Here is a 27,996-nt window from a genome sequence, read left to right as displayed (position 1 = left end):
GCCCCACTCCCCACGCAGGCGGGGACTGGTCCCGCCGGGTCGGGTGGCGGGAAAGGCTGCGGCCGGGCCCCTGAGGGCCGCTGGCTCCGCAGGGATCCTGAGGACCGGCCGGGAACGGGTGAGTGTGTGGGAGAGAGGGCTCTAGCGGACAACGTCCTTTCCGAGCCGCGGGGGCACCCTCGAGAGGTGCTGCGTCCGGTTTCCCGCCACCGGCTTTCAAGGAAGGGGGCGGGGCTTGCGCGATAGGCGCGCACGCGCAATTCTCCACCCCGAGTTCCAGTAGGTGCCGCGGCGTTCACCCCGCGTCCGGCTGTACAGCCGGTCCTCGTGCCTTGGTGCGGCTGTGATGGGAAGTGGCGTGGAACCCCTCAGGTAGAACAGAAGGTTCCCAGGCATTTCCACTTTGGAACTTTCCATCCTGTTCAGACCCGAAGAAACAAATGCAGCCCGCCAAGCAGGAGTCGGAAATCGGAATTCGTTTGATTTAAATCTTGGGTGTTTATAGAATGGATTTCTCGTTTCCTTCGCTCCTTTCTCTCGGGTGAGAGACATAAGGAGGATACAGCGCTTGCTTGGGTTTGTGAGCTGGACTGTGAGCTACTAATGAAGCTCCTTCCCTTGAGTCTTGGTTCTTTACTCTGCCCTTCGTGCTGCCCCTAGTTGCCTTTTTACAAAGTCCATCTATCTGGTCATTTCAGATTAAATTTAAAACTCCCCTCTGGCCCCCCACTGTCAGGTTTAAATCCTTTGGTGGCGTCCGTGGCCCTTCACAGTCTGATCCTCTCAGACTCATTTTCTGAAGCGCCCACGTTTTTCCTGTGTCATGCACTCAAATCCCAGCTACATGGAAGGGGTGTATCTGCCTTGTGGTCTTTCATGCCTTACGCTCCTGCTGTCCCTCCACTTGAACTACTTCTCTGCCAAATGAACTTCTCTTTCAGGACTGAGCTCACTTGTCCCTCTGAAAACCTCTATTTCTGGCCCCCCACTGCCCTGGCCAAAGTAGTCACTTCTTCCTTTGTGTTCTGGAGGTATTGTACCTCCTCTGTTAGTGTCACTGATACAGCCCAGTAAAAAGTTCTAAGCTGTGCACTGTGCTCAGTGACAGGTGGACAGAGATGAATAGGATAGAGTTCCTGACCTTAGGAACTCACAGTCTGGATGGAAAAACACATGTAAATGAGTCCTCTGCAGTTACTGGGTGACGAGTCTGCATTGGCTTCCTAACTTCTCTCACTTTGGAGCCTCTTGAGTAAGCTTATTTACTGCCGCAGTTTCACATACCTTGTATTCTGATGCCTCCAGAACTCCAGCTCCAACCCTTCCTCCCTCAATTTCAGGACTTGTCTTCTTCCGTTCCAGTTTAAAAACCATTTCTTGATCATTCACATTGTGCTGGTCACAATGATTCCTGATCTCAAGGAGTTTATAATTTAGATCAGTTATTAACAGGAGATTGAGTTAGAATCACTGATGAGCTAGATTGAGTTAGAATCACTGATGAGCACTTTCGAAACACTCTTGTCCAAGCCCCACCCCCTGTAAGTCCGGATTCTGTAACTAGACTCTGAAAATTCAGAAATGAGTAAGAAATACTTCATGCCCTCAAGGAATCTAAGGCTAAGGGAGGGAGACAGACATTTCAAACAATCTGTTTAAGTATGACATATAATGACATATACATGATCTGTAGATTTCTTTCTTTTTTTTTTTTTTTTTTAAATTTATTTGACAGACAGAGATCCCAAGTAGGCAGAGAGGTAGGCAGAGAGAGAGAGAGGGGGAAGCAGGCTCCCTGCTGAGCAGAGAGCCCGATGCGGGACTTGATCCCAAGACCCTGAGATCATGACCTGAGCCAAAGGCAGAGACTTTAACCCACTGAGCCACCCAGGCGCCCCAATCTGTAGATTTCATGATGGAAGTATATTTATGGCACAAAGTAGACACACAGGAGAGAAAGGTCTCTTCTGTATGGAAAAGTTGGGAGGAAGTACCATTTGGGTAGAATCTTAAAAGATGAGAGGATAGACTCTAGCACATTCAGGACAGAAGAGTAACTTGAGAGAGCAGCTTAAAAACAAGCAGGGGAGATTATGAAGGATCTTGTATTGTAGTCATTTGAAGCTGCTGAAACTTTGGTTTTGTAGTGCATGCTGTGGTAAATAATCCAAATAGTACTAAAGTGAAAGGTAAATATTTTCTTCTGTTGTAGCCCCCCCCCTCATTCTCCCCAGAGACAATCACCATGAGGTTTCTTATGTATCCATTGAAGGGTTTTAAGCAGGATAGTTATATGGCCAAATCTTGTAACCATTTTGTGAATAGATTTAAGGGAACAAGACTGGAAGCAGAAAAGGAGGTTAGGAAGTGGTTGAGTAGCCAAAGCTAGAGATATTCAGGGTCTGAACAAAGGCAGTAGCAGTGGGGGTTTATAGGGGTTGGATAGGAGAGGTTAAGGAAGTAGAATTAGCCTGAGTTAATGACTTGAGGTATCTAGGATGACGCCTAGCTTTCCTACATGAATGACCAAGTAGAGAGTGTCAGTCCCTAAAGAGATCCAGAATAGAAGTAGAGACAAATTTAGGGGGAAGATACTCCATTTTGGTCATGTTTAATGTGAGGTATCAGTGAGACATAAACATAGAGAATGCTGTTCGTTAGTGGAATGTGAGATTGACACCACGGGACCTCAGTATGGCAAGAGTAGAGATTTGCTGGCTAATGACTCAGAGTTGGTAGTTGAAGACATGGGAATGGATGAGTTTGCCCAAAGAGGCTATGTAGAATAAGACCGGAAGAAAACTGAAGACCAAGGCCTATGACCATTTGTGCTTGAGAAGGAGAGTAGCTTATGGCATCAAGGAAAGGTTATGTTTTATGTTGGGTTTTTTCCTCCCTGAGATGGGAGGGCTTCGAGCAACTTATATGGGCCAATATAAAGAAGATCGGAAACAAATGAGAAATGAGGAACAACTGGGGCACCTGGCTGGCTCAGTTGATAGAGCATGCAACTCTTGATCTCAGTGTGGTGAGTTTGAGTCACATGTTGGGTGTAAAGATTACTTACAAAAATAAAAATCTTCCTTCCTATATATCTACCTTTCTTTCTTCCCTTCTTTCTTTCTTTTCTTTTCTTTTTCTTTCTTTCTTTCTTGATATTTTATTTATTTATTTTGACAGAGAAAGACAGTGAGAGAGGGAACACAAGCATAGGGGAGCTGAAGAGGGAGAAGCAGGCTTCCTGGTGAACAGGGAGCCTGATGCAGGGCCTGATCCCAGGATACTGGGATCATGACCTGAGCTGAAGGCAGACACTTAACGACCGAGCCACCCAGCCACCCAGCAAAAGACAAAGTCTTAAAAAAAAAGAAATGAGGAACAACCAACTAAGGGACAGGAAGTGATTTATAAATCACAAATGGAGGGCTTAGATTAGAAGCAAAGAAGTCTGGGTGGGCATTTGAAATATGTACGTTTTTAGGCTTGGGTGGAGAAAGTTGAAAGAGTTCTTCCTTGTCTGATGACCGACTGAGTTGTTCCTCAGAGGAAAGGGGCAGAGACACCAGCTAAAAGGTCTGGGAAGCAGTGGAGTAGAGGGGCTTGAGGATAATGGTGAAAGCTAGAAACAGTTGTTCCTTGGGAAAGAGAAGAGAAAGTGGCCTAGAAACACTAAAAAAGATTGGCTGGGCCAGGCTGAGGGCTGTGGTCAGGCTGGAGAGTACACAGTAATTGTGTATCATTCTGCAGGGTTTGGTTTTCTTCAGCAAGTCTGAGTCCAGATCTAAGTTCAAGAGTCTGGGAAGTGGATGGTTGGACTGATCTGAGGTTGGGATCTTTTGCAGGGTTGAATGCAATGAAAGGAAAAAGACTGACCCCTTGCAGAGAATGATATGTAGTGATACACTACCAGGTTATGTGATACTGCCTGTGTGACCCCAGTGTAATCATTTTGCTTTTCAGCTCAAAAATCTTCAATGACTTCTTGGTTTTTGCTTAAATCCTTGAATTGGTAGAAAAGACAAGGTTGTCCCATGAAGTCAGTTCCAACCCCCTTTTCTACTGCTGTCCTGTCAGTTTCAGTTACCCACAGTAGCTCCCTCTTCGCCTTTGCTCTGGTCATTCTCTGCCTAAACTCCCCACCTCCTCTCAGATGCCTGGACACTGTGGAACCTTAGAAGGCCCCAATCCAATCACACTTCCTCTGACCAAACCTCCTTAACCAATTTCACCTGAAAAGAGCCCTAGTTTTTCAGAATATTTTTTTCAGTGTCACTTACTTAGATCTTATCCTGACTTGTCTTTTACATTATTTCTTTTCTATTAGGCGGGTTCTATTTCTGCAACTACATTTCTTAAGTTTCTTTAGCACCTTTTCTCGTTGGGGGCTCATCATAAGCATTTAGGGACTGATTATAGAGTCCAATAGGCAGAGAGGAAATGAACATTTTGAGAGTTCTACTTTGTGCTCAGCATTCAGTTAAGTGCCTGAAGTTGATACTTCTCAAACTATCTTGGTAAAGGACCAACTAGGTTCCCCCACACACACACCCCCCCCCGCCCCTGTGAAGGTGTTACAAATTAGTACTTTTCTTTCTTCTCCCACATCTACCTTTACTGAGTTAGAATTGACATATAAAGTACTTTTCTAAAAACACTTTGTAAAACACTGGAGCTATTTAATTACTAATGATAAACAATTCAAATAGTGCTAAAGTGAAAGACAAATGAGATAAATTTTTCTCCTACCCCAGACAACTGCCCCCCAATTTCTCCAGAGATAATCATTATGAAGTTTCTTATGTATCCATTGAAGGGTTTTAGGTAGGGTGGTTATATGGTCAAATCTGGTAACCATATTATGAAAAGACTTAACTAAGGCAGGGAAAGAGGTTAAGTTAGGAAGCAGTTGAGTAATCTAGAGATACTCAGGACCTGAACTAAATTAAATTACTAGAAAAATAACATGGAAAAAAACTACAGAATTATATAGAGTTTTTAAAATTATTAGATTCAAGGGGAGCCTGGGTGGCACAGTTGGTTGAGCAGCTGACTCTTGGTTTCAGGTTGGGTCATGATCTCAGGGCCCTGATCTCAGGGTCATGGGATCAAGCCCCATGTTGGGTTCCGTGCTCAGTGCAGTTTGCTTAGGACTCTCCCTCAGCCCGTCCCTGCCCTCCCTTTCTCTCTCAAATAAAGAAATTCATCTTTAAAAAAATTATTAGATTCAACAAACATTAAGTCTTACCATGCTGTAAGATTTTTTTTTTTTAAGATTTTATTTATTTATTTGACAGACAGATTACAAGCAGGCAGAGAGGCAGGCAGAGAGAGAGGTGGAGGAGAAGCAGGCTCCCCACTGAGCAGAGAGCGCAATGCGGGGCTCCATCCCAGGACCCTGAAATCATGACTTGACCTAAGCAGAGGCTTAACCCACTGACCCACCCAGGCGCCCCTGTTAAGATGTTCTAAATGCTTATGCTTCATGTCTATACTTGATGCGGACTGACTGTGGATCAGCAGTGGTCTGCATGCCATGCTCTGAGAAGCACTGCTTTCCATGCATGATCACATTTAAATTTCTCTGTTTATCTTCTCGGTAGATTGATAAGGAAACTGAGGTTTAGGTTAAGCCACAAACTCAAGATCACTAATTTAGTACTGGTCAGAACTGGAATCCAAATGCCAAATGTCATTCTCTTCATACTAATGATTCTCAGAGCTGGTTCTTAGAGTTGGTTTGGGACAGCGTTTTTTGTTTGGCTTTATTTTGTTCTCAAGAAGTGAGTTAATTTTCTATTTTCAATAGTACATGTATTTAATATTTTATCCTTTGCTTTTATTTGGTTCTTGCATGTTGAGGCCTACAAGTATGCAAGTATGTTTCAGAGGAATAGTGCTTCCTCTGAACCACTTGGTACTTAGGTGAGTGGAAAAAGTAACTAACATCCCTTTAAATGTCCAGGTCTGCTGGCTCTAAGGTGTTTGACAAGGTTCCCATCTGTCTCTGATGAACTGTGAAAGTAAAATATAATTAGTTTTTTCATAAATTCTAGTTTATCAAATTTAATGGACTGTATTTTTTTTTAATATTTTATTTATTTGTTTGAGAGAGAGAGAGAGAGTGAGAGAGACCGTAAGAGAGGAGAAGGTCAGAGGGAGAAGCAGACTCTCTGCGGGGCTAGGAGCCAGATGCGAGCCACCATCCCGGGATTCTGGGATCATGACCTGAGCTGAAGGCAGTTGTTTAACCAATTGAGCCACCCAGGCACCCAATGGACTGTATTTTATCCTGAGATTTTATTCTTAGTTGTTGTTGTTTTTTAATGTTTAAATGGAAAACAGGATATATAGTAATTGCATGGGATTTTCTCATAACAGCTTTATTGAGGTATAATTTACAGACCATAAAATTCACCCATGCAGAGAGTACAGTTCAGAGTTGTAGAACCAATAGCACTAACATTAGAGTGTTTTCATCACCCCCTAAAGAAACTCTGTATTCCATCTCTCCTTCTCCCAGGCACTGGCAACCACTAATCTACTTTGTGTCTCTATGCTTTTGCCTATTCTGGACATTTCATAAAAATGGAACATAAAGTATGTAACCTTTTGTGTTTGGCTTCTTTCGCTGAAAATAGTGTTCTCCAGTTTCATCCCTGTTGTACCATGTATCAGCTCTTTGTTTCTTTTTGTTGCCAAAGATCTACTGTATACATATGCCACTTCTTGTTTATCCCTGCATTTCACAAAATCTATTCATCAGCTGATGGACATTTGGGTTCTTCCCCACATTGTGACTAGTAATAAATAATGTTGCTATGAACATTCATGTACACGTTTTTGTGTGGACGTACTTTTTATTTCTCTCAGATAAATATCTAAGAGTGGAATTGCTGGGTCTTAGGATAACTCTGTGTTTAACATTTTGAGGAATTGCCTATTTTCCACAGCAGCTGAACCATTTTAAGAGTAAGCAATATGTGTGTGTGTAAGTGTCCTTAAGTTACAAAATGTAAAGTATGCAACCTTATGTTAGTGACCCTAAAAAAGAATAATTAAAGACCCATCTATGAAATCCAGCAGTTCAGAAACCACTGCATTTCACAAAAAAAACAAAACAAAACAAAACAAACCTATCCAGGAGTTTATTGATGGGGGAAAAAAAAAAGGAATTTCTTTCTTTTCTATTTGTCCTTTGGCAAACCAGAATGGATGGTTTTCCCGTTTTGCCTCTGTTGTGAGTGAAAGAGGCAACATGGGCGGAATTGCTTTCAAAGCAGAAAATCCAGGAAGTGTAATAAAATGCTCTTATTTTAGAACAAAGAGAGATTACAGACTTGTGTTTATTCTGTCCAAGCTTGGAAATAGCACATGCGATTTCTCCTTTTCCCTCTTTGTAGGAGGAAAGGATTTGGGCGGGGGGTGGGGGGGTAGCTATAGGAAACCCTACTCTCTCATCTGTGCATCAGAATTAAGCTTTTTTTTTTTCAGGATTTTATTTATTGGACACCTGTGTGGCTCAGTTGGTTAAGCATCTGCCTTCAGCTCAGGTCATGATCCCAGGGTCCTGGGATTGAGTACTGCATCAGGTTCCTTGCTCAGCAAGGAGCCTACTTCTCCTCCTGCTGGTCGCTCCCCCTGCTTGTGCTTGCTCTCTTTCTCTGTCTGACAAATAAATAAATAAATAAATAAAAAGGATTTTGCTTATTAGAGAGAGCACACGTGAGCACAAGTAGGTTGAATGAGTGGGGTGCAGAGAGAGAGGGAGAATCACAAGCAGACTCCTCTCTGAGCAGGGAGCCTGACACAGGGCTTAATCCCAAGACCCCAACCAAGAGCATGACTTGACCCAAAATAAAGAGTCAGCCCCTCGCCCCCAAGGCGGCCCCTATGTGCCATTTTTTAATATAAACTTTTGAATTTTAGTGTGCAGTAAGTTTTTATTTATATGACATATTGTTTATTGAAATTATCAAGTTTTCCTAGCTATTCCTCAGGGTTGGGATATCTGACTTGTTTCCAAACCTTCACCATTAAAGATAACTCATCTATAAACATCTTCCTGAAGTGTTCATTCTCTCTGAGCCTGTTTCTTCATCTGTAAAATGGAAATGATTGTATCTATCACTTAGGACTGTTGTGAGGTTCAAAGTGTAATAAAGCTATGAAAACATTTTATAAACTAAAAAGTTCTAGGAAGAGGTATTATTTTTGTTTTCCTCTCTTTTTTGAATTGTTTTCTTGGGTTATAATCTCCAAAATGGGCTCACTGGTTCAGAGGTTATGACCCAGGATAATCCGTTAATTCAAAATTAATTCATTCAGCAAATAAGTAACATGCTCACTATAGGCATGTTCTAGGCATTGAGGGGTACAGCAATAAACAGTAAAATGAAACCTTGTCCTCGGGGAACTTTCCTTTTGTTGGGCTGATTTATGACTTTTATTTTATTTTATTTTTAAAGATTTTATTTATTTATTTGAGAGAGAGAGCATGAGAAGGGAGAAGGTCAGAGGGAGAAGCAGACTCCCCACGGAGTTGGGAGCCCGATGCGGGGGACCCAATCCCAGGACTCCGGGATCATGACCTGAGCCAAAGGCTGTGCCTTAACCAACTGAGCCACTCAGGTGCCCCGTCTTTTATTATATAAATATATAAATCAATGATTCCTAAGTGCCAGTGAGCTGAATAGTACTGGTCTGTAATAACATTTCTATCAGTCTGAAGTCAAATGAGAAAAAGAAGGACAATGTAGGGAGTTTTTCATAGACTTGTTTATGTACCTTAAAGGAAAGGGCATAGCTGAGATTATATAATATCTACTTTTTGTGTGTGTGTTAAGCTGTTTTTCTTTTATGAAACACTGGTGTTAATAGATGTTAGTGGGGCTTTTAAAAAGTGTTTGTTTTTATTTTTAATATCCGTATCTTATTATCCTTACCAGTGAAGATGGGTTCTCCAGTTTGGGGGGGACATACACTGGTACATGAAATCATGAGGCTTGGGAACCACTGATTTTTATTTTAACTTTGTATTGATCTGCGTTTACTACGTGCTGTGATATAACTTAACAGGCTTCTCACAATACAATAACCATGTAATGGAAGTGGGGTAGGTGTCTGTCAGTTCAGCTCCTCCGGGGAGCAGGCACTGAGTGGAGTGAGGAGTGCTGTGATAGATCAAGGCAGGAGCAAGTTGGAGGGCAGCAAGAGGCTCAGCCCACAGAGCTGATTGGCCAGTCTTGGCCAAGCCAGGGAGAAACTCAGAAGCAAGGACTGACTGGTAGAGGAGTCCTTGTTGGGCCTGAGGACCCCTGTGCTTATCATACATTCGCTGAGGGGCTGCCCAGGAAGCACAGAGCTGGGGGGGATCCTGGAGGTGCTGTCAGCAAGCCACGTTCTTTGCAGCTGAATGACAAGCGCTCTCTCTCTCTCTCTTTTTTTTTAAGATTTTATTTCTTTGTGAGAGAGAGAGAGAGAGAGCGCAAGCAGGGTGAGTGGCAGGCAAAGGGAGAAGCAGGCTCCCTGTTGAGCAAGGAGCCAAATATGGGGCTGGATCCCAGAACCCTGGGATCATGACCTGAGCCGAAGGCAGACATTTATCGACTGAGCCACCCAGGCGTCCTGACAAGCTCTTTCTTGATGAGAAATCTCTGAGTGGGCACCTCCGTGGCTGTTACAGCATCCTTTCTGTGACTCTGCCTTGGTGAAGAACAGAGAGGGAGGAAGAGAAGCCAGGACCCTGACCCCACCCTGTGACCCTTGTACTGTTCTTTGTGTTAGTTTTTACCCAATGATTCTTTTTTTTTTTTTTTTAAGATTTTATTTATTTATTTAGCAGAGAGAGAGAGAGCGAGAGAGCACACAAGCAGTCAGAATGGCAGGCAGAGGCAGAAAGAGAAGCAGGCTCCCTGCCAAGCAAGGAGCCCGATGGGGGACTCGATCCCAGAATCGTGGGATCATGACCTGAGCTGAAGGCAGCAGCTTAACTGACTGAGCCACTCAGGTGTCCCTACCCAATGATTCTTAAATGAAAGACATTGAGTGCATTCAGAAATCCATAAGCCAACATTTAGTAAAGGAGAATAAGACAATCAGAGTATAAGTGGTCTAGGAGAGGAAGATGAGACCAGACAGATAAAGTGAGTAGTTTCTAGTTAAATGAATGAAGAGTGAACTATTTAAGTTTTCTGTCTCTGAATGATTTTCTAATAGCGTGTTTCCATCTGGAACGGCTGAAATGCATAAGAGAGCTGTTTGATTCCAGTGCTAATGGACAGGCCCAACATTGCCAGCTTGGCTTCATGACCAGATTGCTTTCCATTAGGTCATCTGACCCATTTCTTCCTCTGCTTTGCCTGTTGCTCTCTGGTTTTGTCAGAACTGCAGGGGGGGATAAAAACAAACCTGCTGGAGATCAGAACCTGCAGTCTTGGGTCTCTTACATAACCTCTTCCCATCTCAAGTCTGCAAGGACCGCTCCTTTCCCATCTCCTTTCCCCTCCCCTTCTTAGTTCAATAGCCAAGTAACAGGTAGCTGTTACTAGCTCACTATTTTTGCCTTTCAGGTAAAGTGTTGAAAGCAGACGTCTGAGTACTCTGTTGGGGCCAATTTTACAAATGCTGAATCTTTACATCACATTGGTCTACAGTCTACAAAGATATAGGGGAAGGGGATCTAGGACTGTATGAGGTTATATCTTAGAGCCTCCCAGACATAGCTTTGTCTCTGTTGTTACAAGGCTTTATCCTGTCACACCTTTCAGTACCAGAGTGTGGTGCTGGTTCTTATTTCGAGGAGGATGTGCTGACTCAGCATCTTTATAGACTGTTCTGTTTGTTTTTGCCAGCTCCCTAGGCTGCCACTTGGAGAGAGCAGACAGGGAAGTGTGCAGTCTGTGTGTGCGTATGTGTGCACGCACACGCGTGTGTACGGATGTAAACACACCAGTGACCTATCTGAAAAAGCTGGATGTGTCTCAGGAAAATCAGAGATCCCACACACTGTACCTACTGCACTGGAGTCCAGGTCTGAAGAGCTACAGGTCCCGTGAGAGAAGGCACTGAACAGAAGTCTCCCTTCAGACTTCTGGTCCTTCAGTGTTTTATAGGCTCACTCTTGCTGGGCTGAGAGTTCAGAAAGTAGATTAGCACTGTGTGTGGGTAGAAGGGTAGCACGTAGCCTAGAGAAGCAGACCAATTACATAAATGCAAGGAGATAACATCAGGCATTAAACCTTAGTCCTTTGAACACTACCCATTTACTCTTGGGGAACAGGGGTGGAGTCAGGGGCTAGAGGTAGCTATATGGAACAGGGAAAGGTCTTTTCAGAGGAAGCTGCCAAGGCCTGAGAGCAGTGTAGCTGAATATGCCAAGGGGACAAAACTGAGGACATTCCCAGTTTTCCACAGGAACAGGTTAGTGAATATAATGTGTGTGCGTGTGTCTGCGTTATTAGGGTCAGGTTCTGAAACATCCAAGATTCAGGATCTCCGCCTACTTGATTACCTGATGAGGGTTTAGGGATCTTAATCAAAAGGGACAAGCATTAGAAAAGGAAGATTGTTCTTCTGAGAACCGGTTTCTATTTAGTTCTTTTCCACACCTATTCTGTTAGACACTAGCTTCTACTAAGATCCCCAAAATTTAAGAGTAACTTTGGGAAGGATGGTGAAGGAAATTTCTCCCTGCATCCCCAGTGCCTCAGAAGCCTCTGGACTCCTAGGAATGTCAGATCCTAAGTAGAATCATTGTGTTTCTTAGCCCTTGTGGTACACAGAGCTGTGACAGGGTGTGTGGAGGGCCTGTGGTAGGTGGAGGGGCCTTAAAGAAGAGGGAAGCTCATCCCACCCTGCCCCACCCTTCCTCCAGAAGGCTACGGAGCTCTCTGAGGTTGAAAGTGTCAGGATTGGGACACCTGGGTGGCTCAGTTGGTTAAGCCGCTGCCTTTGGCTCAGGTCATGATCCCAGAGTCCTGGGATCAAGTCCCACATCAGGCTCCTTGCTCGACAGGGAGCCTGCTTCTCTCGCTGCCTCTGCCTGCCTCTCTGCCTGCTTGTGTGTACTCTCTCTCTCTCTCTGGCAAATAAATAAAATCTTTAAAAAAAAAAAGGAAGTGTCAGGGTTTATGCCTTTCTCTGACCAGCCTTTCTTTCTATATGTTACCTTGACTCTGAAACAGACTGTTTCCATAGTTTTAGATCCAAGTTAGAGTATGGAGCAGATGCTTAATTCTTAGGCTTGGGGTCTCCTTGGTTTTGATGAGGTAGAAGCCTTAGTTTAAGCTTTCCCTGGAACTAGGCATAAGACTTTTGGTACTTTTGACAAAAGGGAAGCATTTGAGGACCTTGTTCAGAATACTCTGAGCATTAGGGTCCTCTTCTGTTCCCCTCTCCCTTTCGTGGAGAGGACCCTCCATGTGTTACCTTTCCCTGTTCTCTACAGGCCTCCTCCTTGCTGAGTCCTGTCTCCGCCTACCATCTCTCTCTCTTTCGGCTGCTCCACTGGTGCATGGACTTATACATGATGAATTGTGAACTTCTAGCCACGTGTAGTGCCCTTGGGTACTTAGAGGGAGACACTTACCACAAGGAACCAGATTGCTTAGGTGAGTACCTTTTTGAGGAAACAGGTTAAAAAAACTTGCTTGAATTGCAGAGGTCTGTAGAATTTCTCCAGTTGTGGGTATGGGTAGCCTGGAGGCCGGGATGGAGCTTCTTCTTCCAGGGTTCTTGTGTTTATTCTGTCTCTGAAGAGAGTGTGAAGGATTTGATCCGATACTTGAGGCATGAGGATGACACTCGCGACGTGCGGCGACAGCTGGGGGCAGCCCAGATCCTGCAGAGTGACCTTCTACCCATGCTTACCCAGCACCGCCAGGACAAACCTCTTTTTGATGCTGTTATCAGGTTGGTTCCCCAGCTTTTTCCCTTTTATGATGTGCCAGCCTTTGGCGTTTGAGCTGATAGATTTCGGCGTTTGACCCCAGTGAGGAAACTGAACAACGTCTCCTTCCTTCTTGGTCTCCCCAGGCTGATGGTGAACTTGACACAACCAGCCTTGCTCTGTTTTGGCAGTGTGCCCAAGGAGCCTACCTTCCGGCGCCATTTTCTGCAGGTGCTAGCTTACTTGCAGGCCTACAAAGAGGTGAGGTTCTCCTTCAGGGCCCCTGGGGCCGAAGTTGGGGGCGGTAGGGAAAGGGAGGGTGGGTACCACTTAAGGTCCATTCCCCTATTTTATAGGCCTTTGCCAGTGAGAAGGCTTTTGGAGTCCTCAGTGAAACTTTGTATAAGCTGCTGCAGCTGGTGAGTGAGGGTCCACCTTCCAGGATCCCAGGGGACTCTTAGTGCCTGGCTCCTCCTCCAGGCAGAGCACCAGGCTGGCTGGTCATTGTTAGGACAGTGGAGTTTGGAGATATGGTCCTAGTCCTTGCAATACATGGTCCTGTCCATTGTCTCTGGCTGCCTCAGGACTACTTGTACTCTTCCCCCCCCTTTTTTTTAATAAGATTTTATTTATTTATTTGACACAGAGAGAGAGATCACAAGTAGGCAGAGAAACAGGCAGAGAGAGTGGGGGAAGCAGGCTCCCTGCTGAGCAGAGAGCCTGATGTGGGACTCGATCCCAGGACCCTGAGACCATGACTTGAGCCAGAGGCTTAACCCACTGAGCCACCCAGGCACCCCTATTTTTTAAAATTTTATTTATTTATTTATTTATTTAAGATTTTAATTTATTTGACAGAGAGAGATCACAAGTAGGCAGAGAGGCAGGCAGAGGGAGGACAGGAAGCAGGCTCCCTGCTGAGCAGAGAGCCCGATGTGGGGCTTAATCCCAGGACCCTGAGACCATGACCTGAGTCAAAGGCAGAGGCTTAACCTACTGAGCCACCCAGGCAGCCCTCTTTTCTCCCTTAATCTTGGTTCTTCTCTGGGCTTCTGCCCTTTAGCCAGGGTAGATGCTGCCTGCCTTCCACAGGGAGTCTTTGCCTCTAACCATCCATCTGACTAGGGCTGGGAGGAGCGGCAAGAGGAAGATAACTTGCTGATTGAACGGATCCTGCTGCTGGTCAGAAATATTCTCCATGTTCCTACTGACCTCGATCAGGAGAAGGTGAGAGGGTCTTGGGTTGTATGCCTTCTGATGCTTGGTTAAGGTGAGCTGCCCTTTTTTGCTTTTCTGTGCTCTGACAAGTTAGCGGGGAACCTTGGTCAAGAAATGAGTTGGAGAACCTCAAGGCAGGGCAGTGAAACCAAATGACTGTCTTCCTCCCCTTATCACTCACTCCCCAGAGAATCGACGATGACGCCAGTGTCCATGACCAGCTTCTCTGGGCAATTCACCTCAGTGGTCTGGATGACCTGCTTCTCTTTCTGGCCAGCTCGCCCGCTGAGCAACAGTGGAGCCTGCATGTGCTAGAGATTGTCTCCCTTATGTTTCGTGACCAGGTGAGAACCCGGCTTATTTCTCTAGTTCCTTCACCCATGTACTTTCTGCTGTGTAGCCAGACTTACTCTTGAAACAGTGGCTGAATTATCTGGGAGCAGGTGGGTGACAGGGTGACCATGTCTTGAGTATGGGATACCGTCAACAGTTCTAATTCATTCATTCTTCTGTTCCCAGCAGGACTGAACCTAGAATAAGGAATGACTGTCCTTCTGACTCTTCCTCTCTGTTCTGAATCTAGAACCCTGAACAGCTGGCGGGAGTAGGACAGGGACGCTTAGCGCAGGAGCGGAGCACAGATGTGGCAGAACTGGAGGTGTTACGCCAGCGAGAGATGGCAGAAAAGAAGACTCGAGCCCTTCAGCGAGGCAACAGGTGAGTGACAGGGAGGTGCCCTCCCTCTGTCCCCAGCCCTTCAGTGTGGAAGGCTGAGGGCTTGGGCCAAAGGCTAAGACAGTGGTGACCAGATAACATTTTGGAGTCATAATATGCTCTGATGTGTTGATGAGAGAGAATGGGGATAAAGCTTCCAGAGAATTGAGGAATCACCCTGGACTATTGTTTTTACTGCAGGCATTCTCGATTTGGGGGCTCCTACGTTGTCCAAGGCTTGAAATCCATTGGGGAGAGAGACCTCATCTTTCACAAAGGTCTCCACAACGTGAGTATGCTCCTCATCTGGGGTGGGAACATTGTGGAGTTGAGGGTGCCTAAGGAAGGTAAGTGAGGGAGCGCCTGGCTGCCTCCATCTTGGGGCTGTGAGTTCGAGCTCCATGTTGGTGTAGAGATTACTTAAAAATAAAATCATACAGAAGAAATAAAGGTAAGCAAGCATCTCTGGAAGTAAACTATCTTTGTTCTTAGGCTTAGAAAGTTGGAGACAGGGATGCCTGGGTGGTTCAGTCAGTGAAACGTCTGCCTTTGGCTCAGGTCATGATCTCAGGGTCTTGAGATCAAGTGCTTCATTGGGTTCCAGGCTCAGCGTGGAGTCTGCTTCTCCCCTGCCCTCTGGCCCTCCTCCCTGCTTGTTCACATGGGCACTCTTTCTCTCTTTCTCTGTCTCCAAAAAAAAAAAGGTTGGGGGGCATCTGGGTGGCTCAGTCCGTTAAGTGTCAGGTCATGATCCCAGGGGTCCCACTTGTCCATTTCCCTCTGTTCCTCCCCCTGCTTGTGCATGTGTGCTCTCTCTCTCTCTTTTTTTAAATTATTTTGTTTTTTATTTATTATTTATTTGACAGAGAGAGACACAGTGAGAGAGGGAACACAAGCAAGGGGGAGTGGAAGAGGGAGAAGCAGGCTTCCCGATGAGCAGGGAGCCCGATGTGGGACTCGATCCCATGACCCTGGGATCATGACCTGAGCCGAAGGCAGACTCTTAACAACTGAGCCACCCAGGCGCCCCTCTCTTTCTCTCAAATAAATAAAATCTTTAAAACAAAGAAAGAAAGAAAGGAGGGAGGAAGGAAGGAAAGAGAAAGAAAGAGAATCTTAAAAAATAAAAAGGAAGTTGGAGACAATAGGAGAAAAATTTTTGAGCCTCTGACATTATTGTCTTTATCTGTGTCTTCACTTAGTACCAGAGGGAGAGAACCTTCTAAGAGTTTCTTTCTTTCTTTCTTTCTTTTTAAAGATTTTATTTATTTATTTGACAGAGGGAGAGACAGCTAGAGAGGAAATACAAGCAAGGGGAGTGAAAGAGGGAGAAGCAGGCTATCCACCGAGCAAGAGGCCTGATATAGGGTTTGGTCCTAGGACCCCGGGACTGTGACTGGAGCTGAAGGCAGACACTTAACAACTGAGCCACCCAGGCACCCCTAAGAGTTTCTTCTGAGGAAATTGTAGCACTAGGAATGTAGAAAGAGCTGCAGGGGGAAGGTGGTGGTGAGGAGTAATTCTGACCTCCCCACCCTACACCTCTAGCTCCGAAACTACAGTTCAGATTTGGGAAAGCAGCCCCGAAGAGTGCCTAAACGTCGCCAAGCTGCCCGGGAGCTGTCCATACAGCGCCGCTCTGCCCTCAATGTGAGACTCTTCCTCAGAGACTTCTGCTCTGAGTTCCTGGAGAACTGTTATAACCGGCTCATGGGCTCAGTGAAGGTGAGAGCCTGGGAAGGGTGGAACAGAGAGGTGATGGGGCCGGTGGTGGGTAAGAAGGGCACTTGGGGAAGAGCCTATGGGCGGCTGATCCCGGAATGTAGACTAGTAGTCAGGTGGGGTATAGGGTGCCCTTGAGAGATGGTGAGGATGCTGGGAGGGAGTGGGTTATTGGCACTGTTTTAAAAAGGCTTAGACACTGGGTGTGGTACATAAACAATGAATTCTGGAACACTGAAAAGAAATTTTAAAAATAAATTAAAAAAAAAAAAAGGCTTAGAGAAATTCCCAGAGGAGGGGGAGAGACCTGGAGAGAACAAGAGAGGGCTGGAGATTCCAAATCCTGGAATATTGTTACAATGGTGTCCAAGGTCGATCCCATCATCCTATAAGACGAGGAGAAAGTTGGAAGCCCTGGAGTCATGGTGTGGTCTTTTTTTCTTGGACATCAGGACCACCTGCTGCGGGAGAATGCTCAGCAGCATGACGAGACCTACTACATGTGGGCCTTGGCTTTCTTCATGGCCTTCAACCGAGCTGCCTCCTTCCGGCCAGCCCTGGTTTCTGAGACCCTCAGTGTCCGTACCTTCCACTTCATTGAGCAGAACCTCACCAACTACTACGAGATGATGCTGACTGACCGCAAGGAAGCCGCCTCCTGGGCACGTCGGTGAGTGGGACAAGAATTGGGGTCAGAGTGGGCATCTTGGCCAGGCTGGGAATCTGAGTGCCTGAATTCTGGGTGGTACTTTCTTTGCTGTTTCAGGATTAAGGTGATTAGGCTGGGGAGCAAGGACAGGCTAGGTTACTGGGGTTTTTTTGTTTTGTTTTTTTAAAGAGCTTATTTTTATTTATTTGACAGAGAGATCACAAGTAGGCAGAGAGGCAGACAGAGAGAGAGGGGGAAGCAGGCTCCCCGCCGAGCAGAGAGCCCGATGTGGGGCTCGATCCCAGGACCCCGGGATCATGACCTGAGCCGAAGGCAGGGCCACCCAGGTGCCCGTGGGTTACTGTTTTTGATAGAAGTATTTTTTGGAAGGGGTAGGAGTGGTACTGTTTCCACGAGCCAGCTTCCTAAATTGTCCTCCATGTTTCCTCTTCACCTCATTCCCAGGATGCACCTGGCGCTGAAGGCCTATCAGGAGCTGCTGGCCACAGTGAATGAGATGGACATGTCTCCAGACGAGGCTGTGAGGGAGAGCAGCCGCATCATCAAGAGTAAGGCCCTGGCCTGGTCTCTAATCCTGGCCTTGCCCATCTCTTGACTGTATTCTCATTCTTTCCAGTTCCAGCTTCATCCATCTCTCTCTTTCCCAAAGTTTCCAGACCAATCCTTCCATTCCTTTCTCTTCCCCATTCCTAGACAACATCTTCTATGTGATGGAGTACCGAGAACTCTTCCTGGCACTCTTCCGAAAGTTTGATGAGAGATGCCAGCCACGTTCTTTCCTTCGTGACCTGGTGGAAACCACTCACCTCTTCCTCAAGATGTTGGAGCGGTTCTGTCGGAGCCGTGGGAACCTGGTTGTGCAGGTACTGGCCAGCCCAGGGATGTGGAAAGAGTCACAGGGAAGGGCAGAGAACAGGGAACTCTCCTCATATTTCTGTAGCTTGAGCTAACCTGTGAGAACTACTCTGAACTAAGGAGGGCAAGGGATTTGCTGGTGTTGCCTCTGTGAGTCTAATACAGTTTCCTGCTTTCATTAAATTAATCTCCAATGTAACGTAAATATCTTAATTCACAGGAAATATTTATGAAACACCTATTATGTGCAAAGTATATAAATTCTGGGGATTCATAATATTAGAGTTTAGTAATTATGCTGTGATCTTTCTTGGTTATACTTCAGAAGCATTATAGTGACATGGAAAGAGCTCTAAGTTAAAACTTGGTAGGTCTAGGGGTACCTGGGTGGCTCAGTTGGTTGGGTGTCTACCTTCTACTCAGGTCATGATCCCAGGGTCCTGGTTCCTGGGATCGAGGCCAGTGTTGGGCTCCCTGCTCAGTGGGGAAGCCTCTCCTCTGCCTACAGTTCCCCCTGCTTGTGCTGTCCCCTGCCAACCCATCAAATAAATAAATAAAATCTTTAAAAAAAAAAAAAAGCCAGGAGGCCTAGAATCTCATTCTATATTAGTAACTGTTAGACTAACTCAAGCTACTCATGTCACTGCCCAGATCCCTAAGATGGTATTGTAATATAAGCCTGAAATGAGGGGCACCTGGGTGACTCAGTGGGTTAAGCCTCTGCCTTCGGCTCGGGTTGTGATCTCAGGGTCCTGGGATCGAGCCCCACATCGGGATCTCTGCTCAGCGGGAAGCCTACTTCCCCCTCTCTCTCTCTGCCTGCCTCTCTGCCTATTTGTCATCTCTGTCTGTCAAATAAATAAATAAAATCTTAAAAAAAAAAAAAAAGAAAGAAGCCTGAAATGAAATAAAAAATTAAAAGCCTTGGACAAGGGGCGCCTTCCTGGCTCAGTCGGTGGAGCATGTGACTGTTTTTTTTTCCTTTTTTTAAAGATTTTATTTATTTATTTGACAGGACACACACATGGGTGAGCACAGGCGTGGGGAGTGACAGAGAGAGAGGGAGAACCAGGAGCCCTGCTGAGCGGGGAAAAAATATATATATAGTGGAATATTATTCAGCTATAAAAAAGAATGAAATCACCATTTGCAACAACATGAATTGAGCTAGAGAGTATAATGCTAAGTGAAATAATTCAGCAGAGAAAGACAAATACCATGTGATCTCATTCATATGTGGAATTCAAGAAACAAAACAAATGAGCAAAGGAAAAAAGAGAGAGACTGACAAACCAAGAATCAGACTCTTAACTACAGAGAACAAGCTGATGGTTGCCAGAGGAGGTGGGTGGGGGGATGGGGGAAATAAAGGATGAGGATTAAAGAATACACTTACCGCGACTGGGAAAAAAAAAAAATGATAAAGTCTAAGAGAAGAAGAAAATCTCAATGAATTTGTATCCTGCAGACTCAGGCACTCTGCTTTGTAAAAATCTTCCTGTAATTCTATTTGCTATGGCTTAAAATTTGGTCAGAACTGGTCTTAAAAGGGCCAGTAGTACCAGTGAGACCTTGAGAAAATATATTTTTACATTCAGGGCTCTATGGCATTATCAGAAATGCTAGGTGCTATTGTTTTTTGTGTTTTTTTTTTTAAGATTTTATTTATTTGATAGAGAGATCACAAGTAGGCAGAGAGGCAGGCAGAGAGAAAGGGGGAAGCAGGCTCCCTGCTGAGCGGAGAGCCCGATGTGGGGCTCGATCCCAAGACCCTGAGATCATGACCTGAGCCGAAGGCAGAGGCTTAACCCACTGAGCCACCCAGGCGCCCCGGTGCTATTGTTTATTGAGTATCTACTGTGTGTCAGACACTGTGCTATGGCTTTCATGTCATCCTTGCAGTCTTGCTAGGACACATGCACACAGTGGTGAAGCAGCTTGTTCGAGGTCTTGCTAGTGGCTAGTGTCAGTACTTAGGTCCCCATCTGTCAGGCTCTGAAGCTCATGTTCCTAACCTTTGGTGTGTTATGAGTTTCTTGAATAGAGCGTGAACCTCAAGTGCCTCCTAGTCCTTCTGTTTGTGCCCCAAACTGGTTCACAGCCTTGATTTGGGGGAGCAGGGGTGGGGTGCTGACTCTCATTTTCCTGCTTTTCAGGAGAAAAAAATATAGGTTATGTTTCCATAGGGCTTTGCATTTTACAAAGCCTTTTCATATACAATTTCATATCCTTGTAGCAAATCTGTTCATTCTGTAAACTTGCTTAAGATATCACTGCTTTGGGGAAATCTCTGACCCCAAGAAATAAGTCAAGTACTATTCCTATGTTTTGCTGTGGCATTTTATGCCCAGCCATACTCTAGGTCTTATCCATACTGTAGTATACTTTACCTGTCTACTCACCTATCTCCTCCACTGGACTGTGTGCTCCTCAAGGGCAAGGAAATAGACTGCTCACTCTTGCTTCCCTATTGTTTAAGAATAGCACACCATGGTCAGTCTGTGGCTATCGAATTAATTAATTCAGACCTTGAATGAATGAATGAATGAATGGAGAAGACATTGACGGGAAAACGTCTCCTTAGCTTTCTAGCCATCCTAACAACAGTTCTTTCTCCATAGAACAAACGAAAGAAGAGAAAGAAGAAAAAGAAGGTCCTAGATCGGCCTCTGGCATCTGGAGATGTCCCCTCTGGTGCAGGGGAACTAGAGGCTATGTGGCTGTCCCTGGCTGAGCAGCTTCAGTGCTGTGCCCAGGTGGGTAGTTGCAGAAACCCTGCCTTTCCCACGGGTAGTGTGCTGGTAGGCTGTCTGGGTTTCCCTCCTCTGTTCCCATAGCCTTAATCCCACTCTAGGATCCAGAGCTCAGTTTGGGCTCCGTGGTTCCCTTTGACGCGGCCTCAGAGGTGCCAGTGGAAGAGCAACGGGCAGAAGCCATGGTGCGGATCCAAGACTGTCTCCTGGCTGGCCAGGCCCCACAGGCCCTGGCCCTCCTTAGGTCTGCCCGGTAAGAGCCCTGCCCCCACATCCTTCTGGATCCAACTCCTGGGTTTTTGGGGGCAGAGGGAGGCTTTCATTGTGGTCCAAGGTTCTTTGTCTTCCAAAGAGAGAAGTCCCATGAGAAGCACAGGGGCTCTGTACTGAGCACTGAGTCCTGGGCAATTTCATTTGGCTTACTGGGGGGTCTGTTTTTAGTTTTTATTTTATTTTCGAGAAATATCAGAAAGCATAGTTAATTGGGGAGAAAATACAGATAATTCTATTGGCCGAAGGTAATCATCTTTAACATTTTGATGAGTCATCTTTTTCCCCTCTGTGTTATCTATAGACATACACAGTTGCCTTGACAAGAATGAAATATTGTATGTACTGTTTTATAGTATTTTTTTACTTCTCAGTATTACCATGAGCATCGTTTCTCACGAGACATATTGCCATAATTGTTAATGGCAATGTGAAATGTACATTTGTTCAACTGAATGTGACACATTTAGATTGCTTGCGTTTTGTTCTTATGGTGTGGATTGCAGTGTGGCTGATTTCCCTAGAGTCTTTGTTTCATCCTTGAGGTAACAGTTTGCATTCTCTTTCTGGCTGACAGATGAGAGCTGAGTCCAAATTCCTTCACCCACTTCAAATTATAACTCTGACTCCCTCCTGACGAAGGTCTTTTTTTTTTCTCTGTGCTTCAGGGAGGTATGGCCAGAAGGAGATGTGTTTGGCTCTCAAGACATTTCTGCAGAGGAAGAGATCGAGCTACTGAAACAAATCCTTGGTGCCCCGCTCCCCCGTGAGTCTCCACTTTCTTCACATCCCCTTCCTTCCAGCTCTTCTCCGGAACCAGCGTCACAGAGACCTGATAAGCCTCGCTTTTTCTATAGGGCAGCAGGGGCCAGAGGAACAAGGGGCAGAGGAAGAGGAGGAGGAGGAAGAAGAGGAGGAAGAGCTGCAAGCGGTCCAGGTGTCAGAGAAAGAATTTAATTTCCTGGACTACCTGAAACGGTGCGGGCCGAGCAGACAGAGTTGGGCCCCAGGGTGGAGATCGTAGAGCTGGGGGGAGGGTGAGCGGCACCCCTTTCGTGCTGATGCCCGCTCTGCCTCCCCGTCTCGGTGTAGTTTTGCAAGCTCAACTGTCGTGCGAGCCTATGTGCTGCTGCTTCGGAGCTACCGACAGAACAGCGCCCACACTAACCACTGCCTGGTCAAGATGCTGCACCGCTTGGCCCATGACCTCAAGATGGAAGCCCTGCTTTTCCAGCTCTCGCTCTTCTGCCTCTTCAACCGTCTGCTTAGCGACCCGGCCGCTGGGGCCTACCAAGTGAGGACACACCAAGCAGTGGGGACCGAGAAGCTTAGGGCAGTTATAGGGTCAGAAAGGATAGTCTTCAGGAGAGAAAAGGTGCTGAGAGGTGACAGAACGGTGAGGAGGTAGGCAGGCAGATAGAGGGAGGCTGGAAGATAGTCTGAGGGAGGAGGGGCAGCTGGGAACAGGTAGAGAGAAAGTACCTAGAGGGTCTGGTTGATGTGTACATTGAGGCCAGAGGTCTCAGAGCAGCCTCCCTCGCCACCAGGAGCTGGTGACTTTCGCCAAGTACATCCTGGGCAAGTTTTTTGCGTTGGCTGCCGTCAACCAGAAAGCCTTTGTGGAGCTGCTGTTCTGGAAGAACACAGCTGTGGTTCGAGAGATGACGGAGGGATATGGCTCTCTGGATGGCGGGTGAGCTTGAAGATGGGGAAGGATGGGCAATGGTGGGCGACACGGGCACAGAGTGTCAAAGCTGGAGGAGCTCGCAGATCAGCTAGTAGGACTTCCCCTTTCATAGGTGAGAAAACAAGCCCCCAAGTTTTCCCTGAGATCACTCAAGAGAGGAAATGGGGCTGGATCCTAAGTCTCCTTTCTACTCTGGTTTCCTTCCTTCACCCACCTTCGTGGGGGGCAGTCAGTTGTCAGTGGGGTTTGGCTCTTTGGAGAGAGTCCCTATATGCCCTGTCCCAAAATGTGCTGGGCAACTAGGAGGGTTCGTGGAACTGTTTGCCCTCTCCCTGTAGCTCAGCTCCTCTCCTTTTCCCATAATCCGCTCAGCCCCTGCAGTGTCTGCTTCCACAGGCCCAACTCAGAAAGTCTCTTCATTTGACTTTTGGGTTCATTAAGTGGAAGGACAATGAGGGAAAGGAAGCACACTGAGACCTCCACTAGCTGGCTCCTCTGAGTTCTCTGCGTTGCCCTTCTTGTTCCTTTAGGGCCTTTGGTCTCCTCTTTCGGGGCCAACATCCTACATGCTCACTTTCTTCTTGCCCCATTTAGATCTTCCAGTCGCAGACCCCCTATTTGGAGCCCAGAGGAGGAGGCACAGCTTCAGGAATTGTACCTTGCTCATAGGGATGTGGAAGGTATGAGTCCTTGAGACCTGAAGATTTCTGCAGTGGGCAGCAGGAGCTCTAGGACCCCTCTTTACTATTTCACTCCCCCTCCACTTTAGGTCAGGATGTGGTGGATGTCATCTTGGCCCAGCTGAAAACGCCTCGAACACGCAAGCAGGTCATCCACCATCTGGTACGGCTGGGACTGGCTGACAGCGTCAAGGACTTCCAGAGGTAGAGGCTCATATGCTCTGGGGGGCATTGAGATAAGGAGTCCTCCATTTGCTCCTGGGGCCCACTCTTCCACTGACACCTCCTTAAGCAGGAAAGGAACCCATATTGTACTGTGGACGGAAGATCAGGAGCTAGAGCTGCAGCGGCTTTTTGAGGAGTTCCAGGACTCAGATGGTAAGTGATGGGGCGGCTTCCGAGCCTCTGAGATGGGAGCCGAGCTGTCCATGTCTTGCCCTTGCCTCCTAGTCCCGAGGAAGGCTTATCCCATCCCTTCTTTCCTTTTATTTGTGGTGTCATTTGTGAGTAATTCACTCAGTTTGCCTCTTTCCAAAGGCCTCTGCTCTCCTTCACTACTCCCTTCTCCCTGCCGCTCTACACGCTTTCCCTCTTTGTAGATGTGTTGGGTCATATCATGAAGAATATCACTGCCAGGCGCTCACGGGCCCGGATCGTGGATAAGCTGCTGGCTCTGGGACTGGTAGCTGAGCGGCGGGAGCTGTATAAGAAACGCCGCAAGAAGTTGGCGCCCTCCAGCCCGGTAACGCTCCTTCCCTGGTTCTGCAGGCCCTCCCGCCCCCACCCCCCACCCCCACCAAAGTGCTCCTCACTGGTTGCTCGCCCTGCAAGGTTCCTGCCTGAGGCTCCTCTGGCTAGGTGCCCTCAGTTTCCAGATGACTCCGCTCCATCCCCACCCCCACTGAATTTTAGCCTAATGGAGAGGAGTCCTGGAAAGACATTTGCCAGGAGGATCTGGAAGAAGGAAACCTGCCAGAGGAAGAAAGTGACGAGGGTGAAGAGAAAGAGGAGGACTCAGAAACAGGGCAAGCCCAGGGTAGCTCAGTCCTTTCAACTGAAGCCCTTGGACAAAGCCTGTCTCAGGAAGGTGAGCGCTTGGGCTGGAGACGTGTCCCAGTGGAGGGGTTGGCAGCATGAGCTGATGTTAAGGTTCCCTCCTTGCCGTAGGCTTCTCTGCTCCCCTTCTATGGCTCCAGAACTGTCTGACTCGAGCAGCAGACGATCGAGAAGAGGATGGTGAGCGGATAGAGGACGGTTTTTGGGGCTGAGGGTACCGGAGGCTGCCAGAGACCTGGCTCTGGGGTGGACGACCGGTTCTGGCTTCCGATTCTCACCACATGACCACTGCCCCCATCCTAGGCTGCTCCCAGGCAGTGCCTTTGGTGCCGCTGACGGAAGAAAACGAGGAAGCGATGGAAAATGAGCAGTTTCAACGGCTATTGCGCAAACTAGGGGTTCGGCCTCCTGCCTCTGGGCAGGTAAAAACACCAGTTCCACTTCCAGCCACGGGGCGTGTTGCTGCTACTGTTCTCTCTCTCTCTCTCTTTTTTTTTAAACTGACATCTCTTCCTCCTTGTTGCAGTTGCCGTCTCTGACCTCCTTACTGGTCACCTCTGACTGAGGCTCCTGCACAAGGCTTCCTGTTCATGTTTTCTGACCCCCTAGTCCCCTGTTCCACCTTCCATGCTGCCCTCCAAGTTATCTTTCTAAAGTACGGTTTTGATTACATCATTCCTCTGTCCAGAGCACTCGGTAGTTCTGCATTGTTGGCGGGACAGAGTCTGCAACCTCTGGGGGGCATGCTGAGCCGGGGCCAGCCTTCACAGCCTCAAACCCACGCCACCCACACACCTTTTTTCACCGTCGTTGTTCTGGACTACTTTCCATACCTCCAAACAGCTGATCACACTGGCCCCTCCACTGGAGGTCTCCAACCACACGTACAAGGCGACACTCACCTATCACTCATCTTCCGGCTGAACCTCCACTCAGCCTTCAACAGTCAGTTCAGTTGTCCCCTCAGAGAAGCAGTCCCTACCACTCCTTCCCCCGCTGAGGTGAAAGTAGGACCTTTGGCAGCTGGGATTTGCTCATTCCCTCCATGTAGCCCCAATCCCATGATGTTACAGTATGTTGGTTCTTTTTTCCACTAGATTGTGGGTTTCTTGAAAGCAGGGATCGTATCTGATTCACCTTTAGATCTCTGATATTTGTTCATTGATTTATTTAACAACTGAATTTACTGGGAACCTTCTGATGTCTCCGGCGTTGTGTTAGACTTTGTGCATACATTGGATAAATAAGGGAGAAGTAGAATTGACAGCCTTTGTGGATCTCCACCAATGTGAGGTCATATTTACTCAAGAAAAATGTCAAAATCTGGTGAACTAGAGATTGCTCCTTCCATGTTACTCCCATTTTCAACTTTTTTGCTCCTGTAGGAAACCTTCTGGAGAATTCCAGCTAAGCTGAGTCCTACCCAGCTCCGGAAGATAGCAGCTTCTTTGAGTCAGCCAGAGGAGGAGGGAAAATTACAGTCAAGACTAGAACCTACCGTCCCTGAAGAACAAGGCCCTGAAGAGGAACACCAAAAGGAGTACCGTGCACAGGCCCTACGGGCCCTCCTGTTAGCCAGAAGAAAGAAAGCCGGCCTGGAGTCCCCAGAGGGTAAGACCATTTACCTGTTGGGTACTAACTATGGACCAGCCACGTTGACCATGAGGGCTGATAGGGTATTTTGAGAATATATGGGGGCCCGGTTCCCTAATTCCAGGCCTCTTATGGTCATTTCAGGGGAAGGGCCTGCTGGCGAAAAAGAACAGCTGAAAATGGTACCCAGGAAGCGTCAGCTGCTAGACAGTGATGAGGAACAGGAGGAAGACAAGGGCAGGAGCAAAGGTAAGGCGTCTGATTGGGATCTACTTTTTCTTCTCACCCCTAGCACTCTTCTCCTCAGTCCCAAAGACCGACACTACCCGCCTTCTTCCCCCTTAACGTATTTAAATACTCTCTCTTCTCACCCCTGTCATTCCCCTAGGCCCAGAGTCGAGAGCTCCAGAAATCCAAAAGAAGAAACGGTTCCAGATTGAGGATGAAGATGAGAGCGACTGAAGAGCCAGAAGCTTTGGGGAAGGGTAGACCATTTTTAAGTCAGAGTTCAGAGGGTCACACAGGACCCAGAAACTTCTCTTACCAGACAGAAGCAGATCTGGGGTTCAGGAAGTTTAGGCAACAGCACTGGACAACTCTGCAGTCACTCCTTGCTTCTCCCAGTTTTAACAGTCTGACTCAGTAGCTCTCCAGAGACTTACTCCTCTTCTTCTAGGGTCCATTTCTTTGGGTTAGCAGTGCCCCTTAGCAAATGGGAGAAGTGAGTAACATATAGAAGGCACCTTGGAACCCTTTTGGCTTTCTGCTAGAGGTGGGTCATAACACCAGATGGGGAGCTTTGTGACATGATGGGGGGCAGGGGGTTGCACCAGTTTTAAAAGGCACCAGATGCTCCCATCCTCATTTCTTTCCTGTGATCATCCCCTCGACACCAGATTGAACCTAATTCCAGCAGTTGAGGTAGGGTTAGGATGCAGTACTCTCCAGATGACGAATGTGTTTGGTATTAAATTAAACGTGTTTAATTAAATTAGAAGTCACCAGCATTGATCTGATGTGCCAATCTAAGTACCCCAGCCTTCCACCTATGTTTTTGGAAGAAGAACTTTTAACTCTTTGGGTTAAAAGAAACCATCACCCATCCCTTTTCTGCTGCCTTCCCTACAGAAGACACGAAAACATTCTCACCTACAGATCCTTTGTCCAGGGTAAATCTTCAGTGTGACAAGTGTATCCAGCCGGAAGAAGCAGGAGCCACAAAAAGGAGCAAGAACCAGTCTGCCAGCTTGGGGCAGAGTAAAGGATAATGTCTGGGCACGAAAGAGATGGATAAATATTCCAAATGTCATGTCCTTCCCAGTTCTTGGAAACCGTCAGCTTTCTGGCTCTGTGTTTCTGGCTAAAGTAGGGTGAAGGAGAGATTCAGGAAATAACCATTCAGATCAGGGAGAGCCCTAGGTAAAGGATGCTTTTGTACTGCCTTGTTTTTTTGTTTTTGTTTTTTGTTTTTTGTTTTCCCTCCCACAGCCTCTAAAGGTAGGGCTGAAGCTACTTCCAGGGTGATTGAAGTTTCCAAGGGTTAAGACACTTCCCAGCTAGGACAGGTCTTGGTATATCTTTATGCCAAGCATTTCCCCACTTCCCAACCCGACCATTGCTTCTTTTCAGCAGGGCTATTCCTGCTCCTCTGCTGTGCCTTGCTGTCCCCATTGGCTGTCCTTCCAAGAAATGCCCTGAAAGGGGCCCTGACCTGCCAGCCTTCTTTGAAACTTCCAGCCCCAATTTCTTCTACCAGTTTCTTTTATTAAGTATAGACCATTTACTATGATTGGGTACAAAGGTATTGCTGTCCTTTTCCATTTATTTACTCCGTAGTTTTAAATTTTTTTTAATTTTTTAAAAAAATTTTAATAAACATATAATGTATTATT

The 27,996-nt window shown here is 46.7% G+C and overlaps 1 protein-coding gene across 2 annotated transcripts; it reads left to right on the top strand.

The window, feature by feature from the left end:
- The first annotated feature begins 15 nt into the window (after nt 1–15).
- TIMELESS (timeless circadian regulator) lies at nt 16–27,996 on the top strand. Of its 2 annotated transcripts, none has more exons than XM_080812235.1 (29): nt 16–118; nt 12,446–12,608; nt 12,756–12,909; nt 13,033–13,147; nt 13,243–13,305; nt 14,012–14,113; nt 14,293–14,448; nt 14,688–14,821; nt 15,020–15,107; nt 16,367–16,543; nt 16,993–17,210; nt 17,655–17,758; nt 17,904–18,073; nt 20,687–20,821; nt 20,920–21,071; nt 21,757–21,854; nt 21,946–22,066; nt 22,181–22,382; nt 22,636–22,781; nt 23,370–23,455; nt 23,545–23,659; nt 23,748–23,833; nt 24,055–24,197; nt 24,368–24,542; nt 24,623–24,691; nt 24,815–24,933; nt 25,897–26,122; nt 26,249–26,353; nt 26,493–27,996. In XM_080812235.1, the coding sequence occupies exons 2-29, from the start codon at nt 12,512–12,514 to the stop codon at nt 26,564–26,566; spliced, it is 3,630 nt and encodes a 1,209-aa protein (XP_080668361.1). In that variant the 5' UTR covers nt 16–118; nt 12,446–12,511; the 3' UTR covers nt 26,567–27,996. The 2 variants fall into 2 exon arrangements, with proteins under 2 accessions (XP_080668361.1, XP_080668362.1); XM_080812236.1 differs by having other exon boundaries at nt 19–118; nt 23,751–23,833.

This window comes from Martes martes, assembly GCF_963455335.1.
Source record: "Martes martes genome assembly, chromosome: 8".
Classification (NCBI taxonomy): Eukaryota; Metazoa; Chordata; class Mammalia; order Carnivora; family Mustelidae; genus Martes; species Martes martes.
Note: the sequence above shows the minus strand (reverse complement) of the source record. Positions and strands in the feature narration are given on the sequence as shown.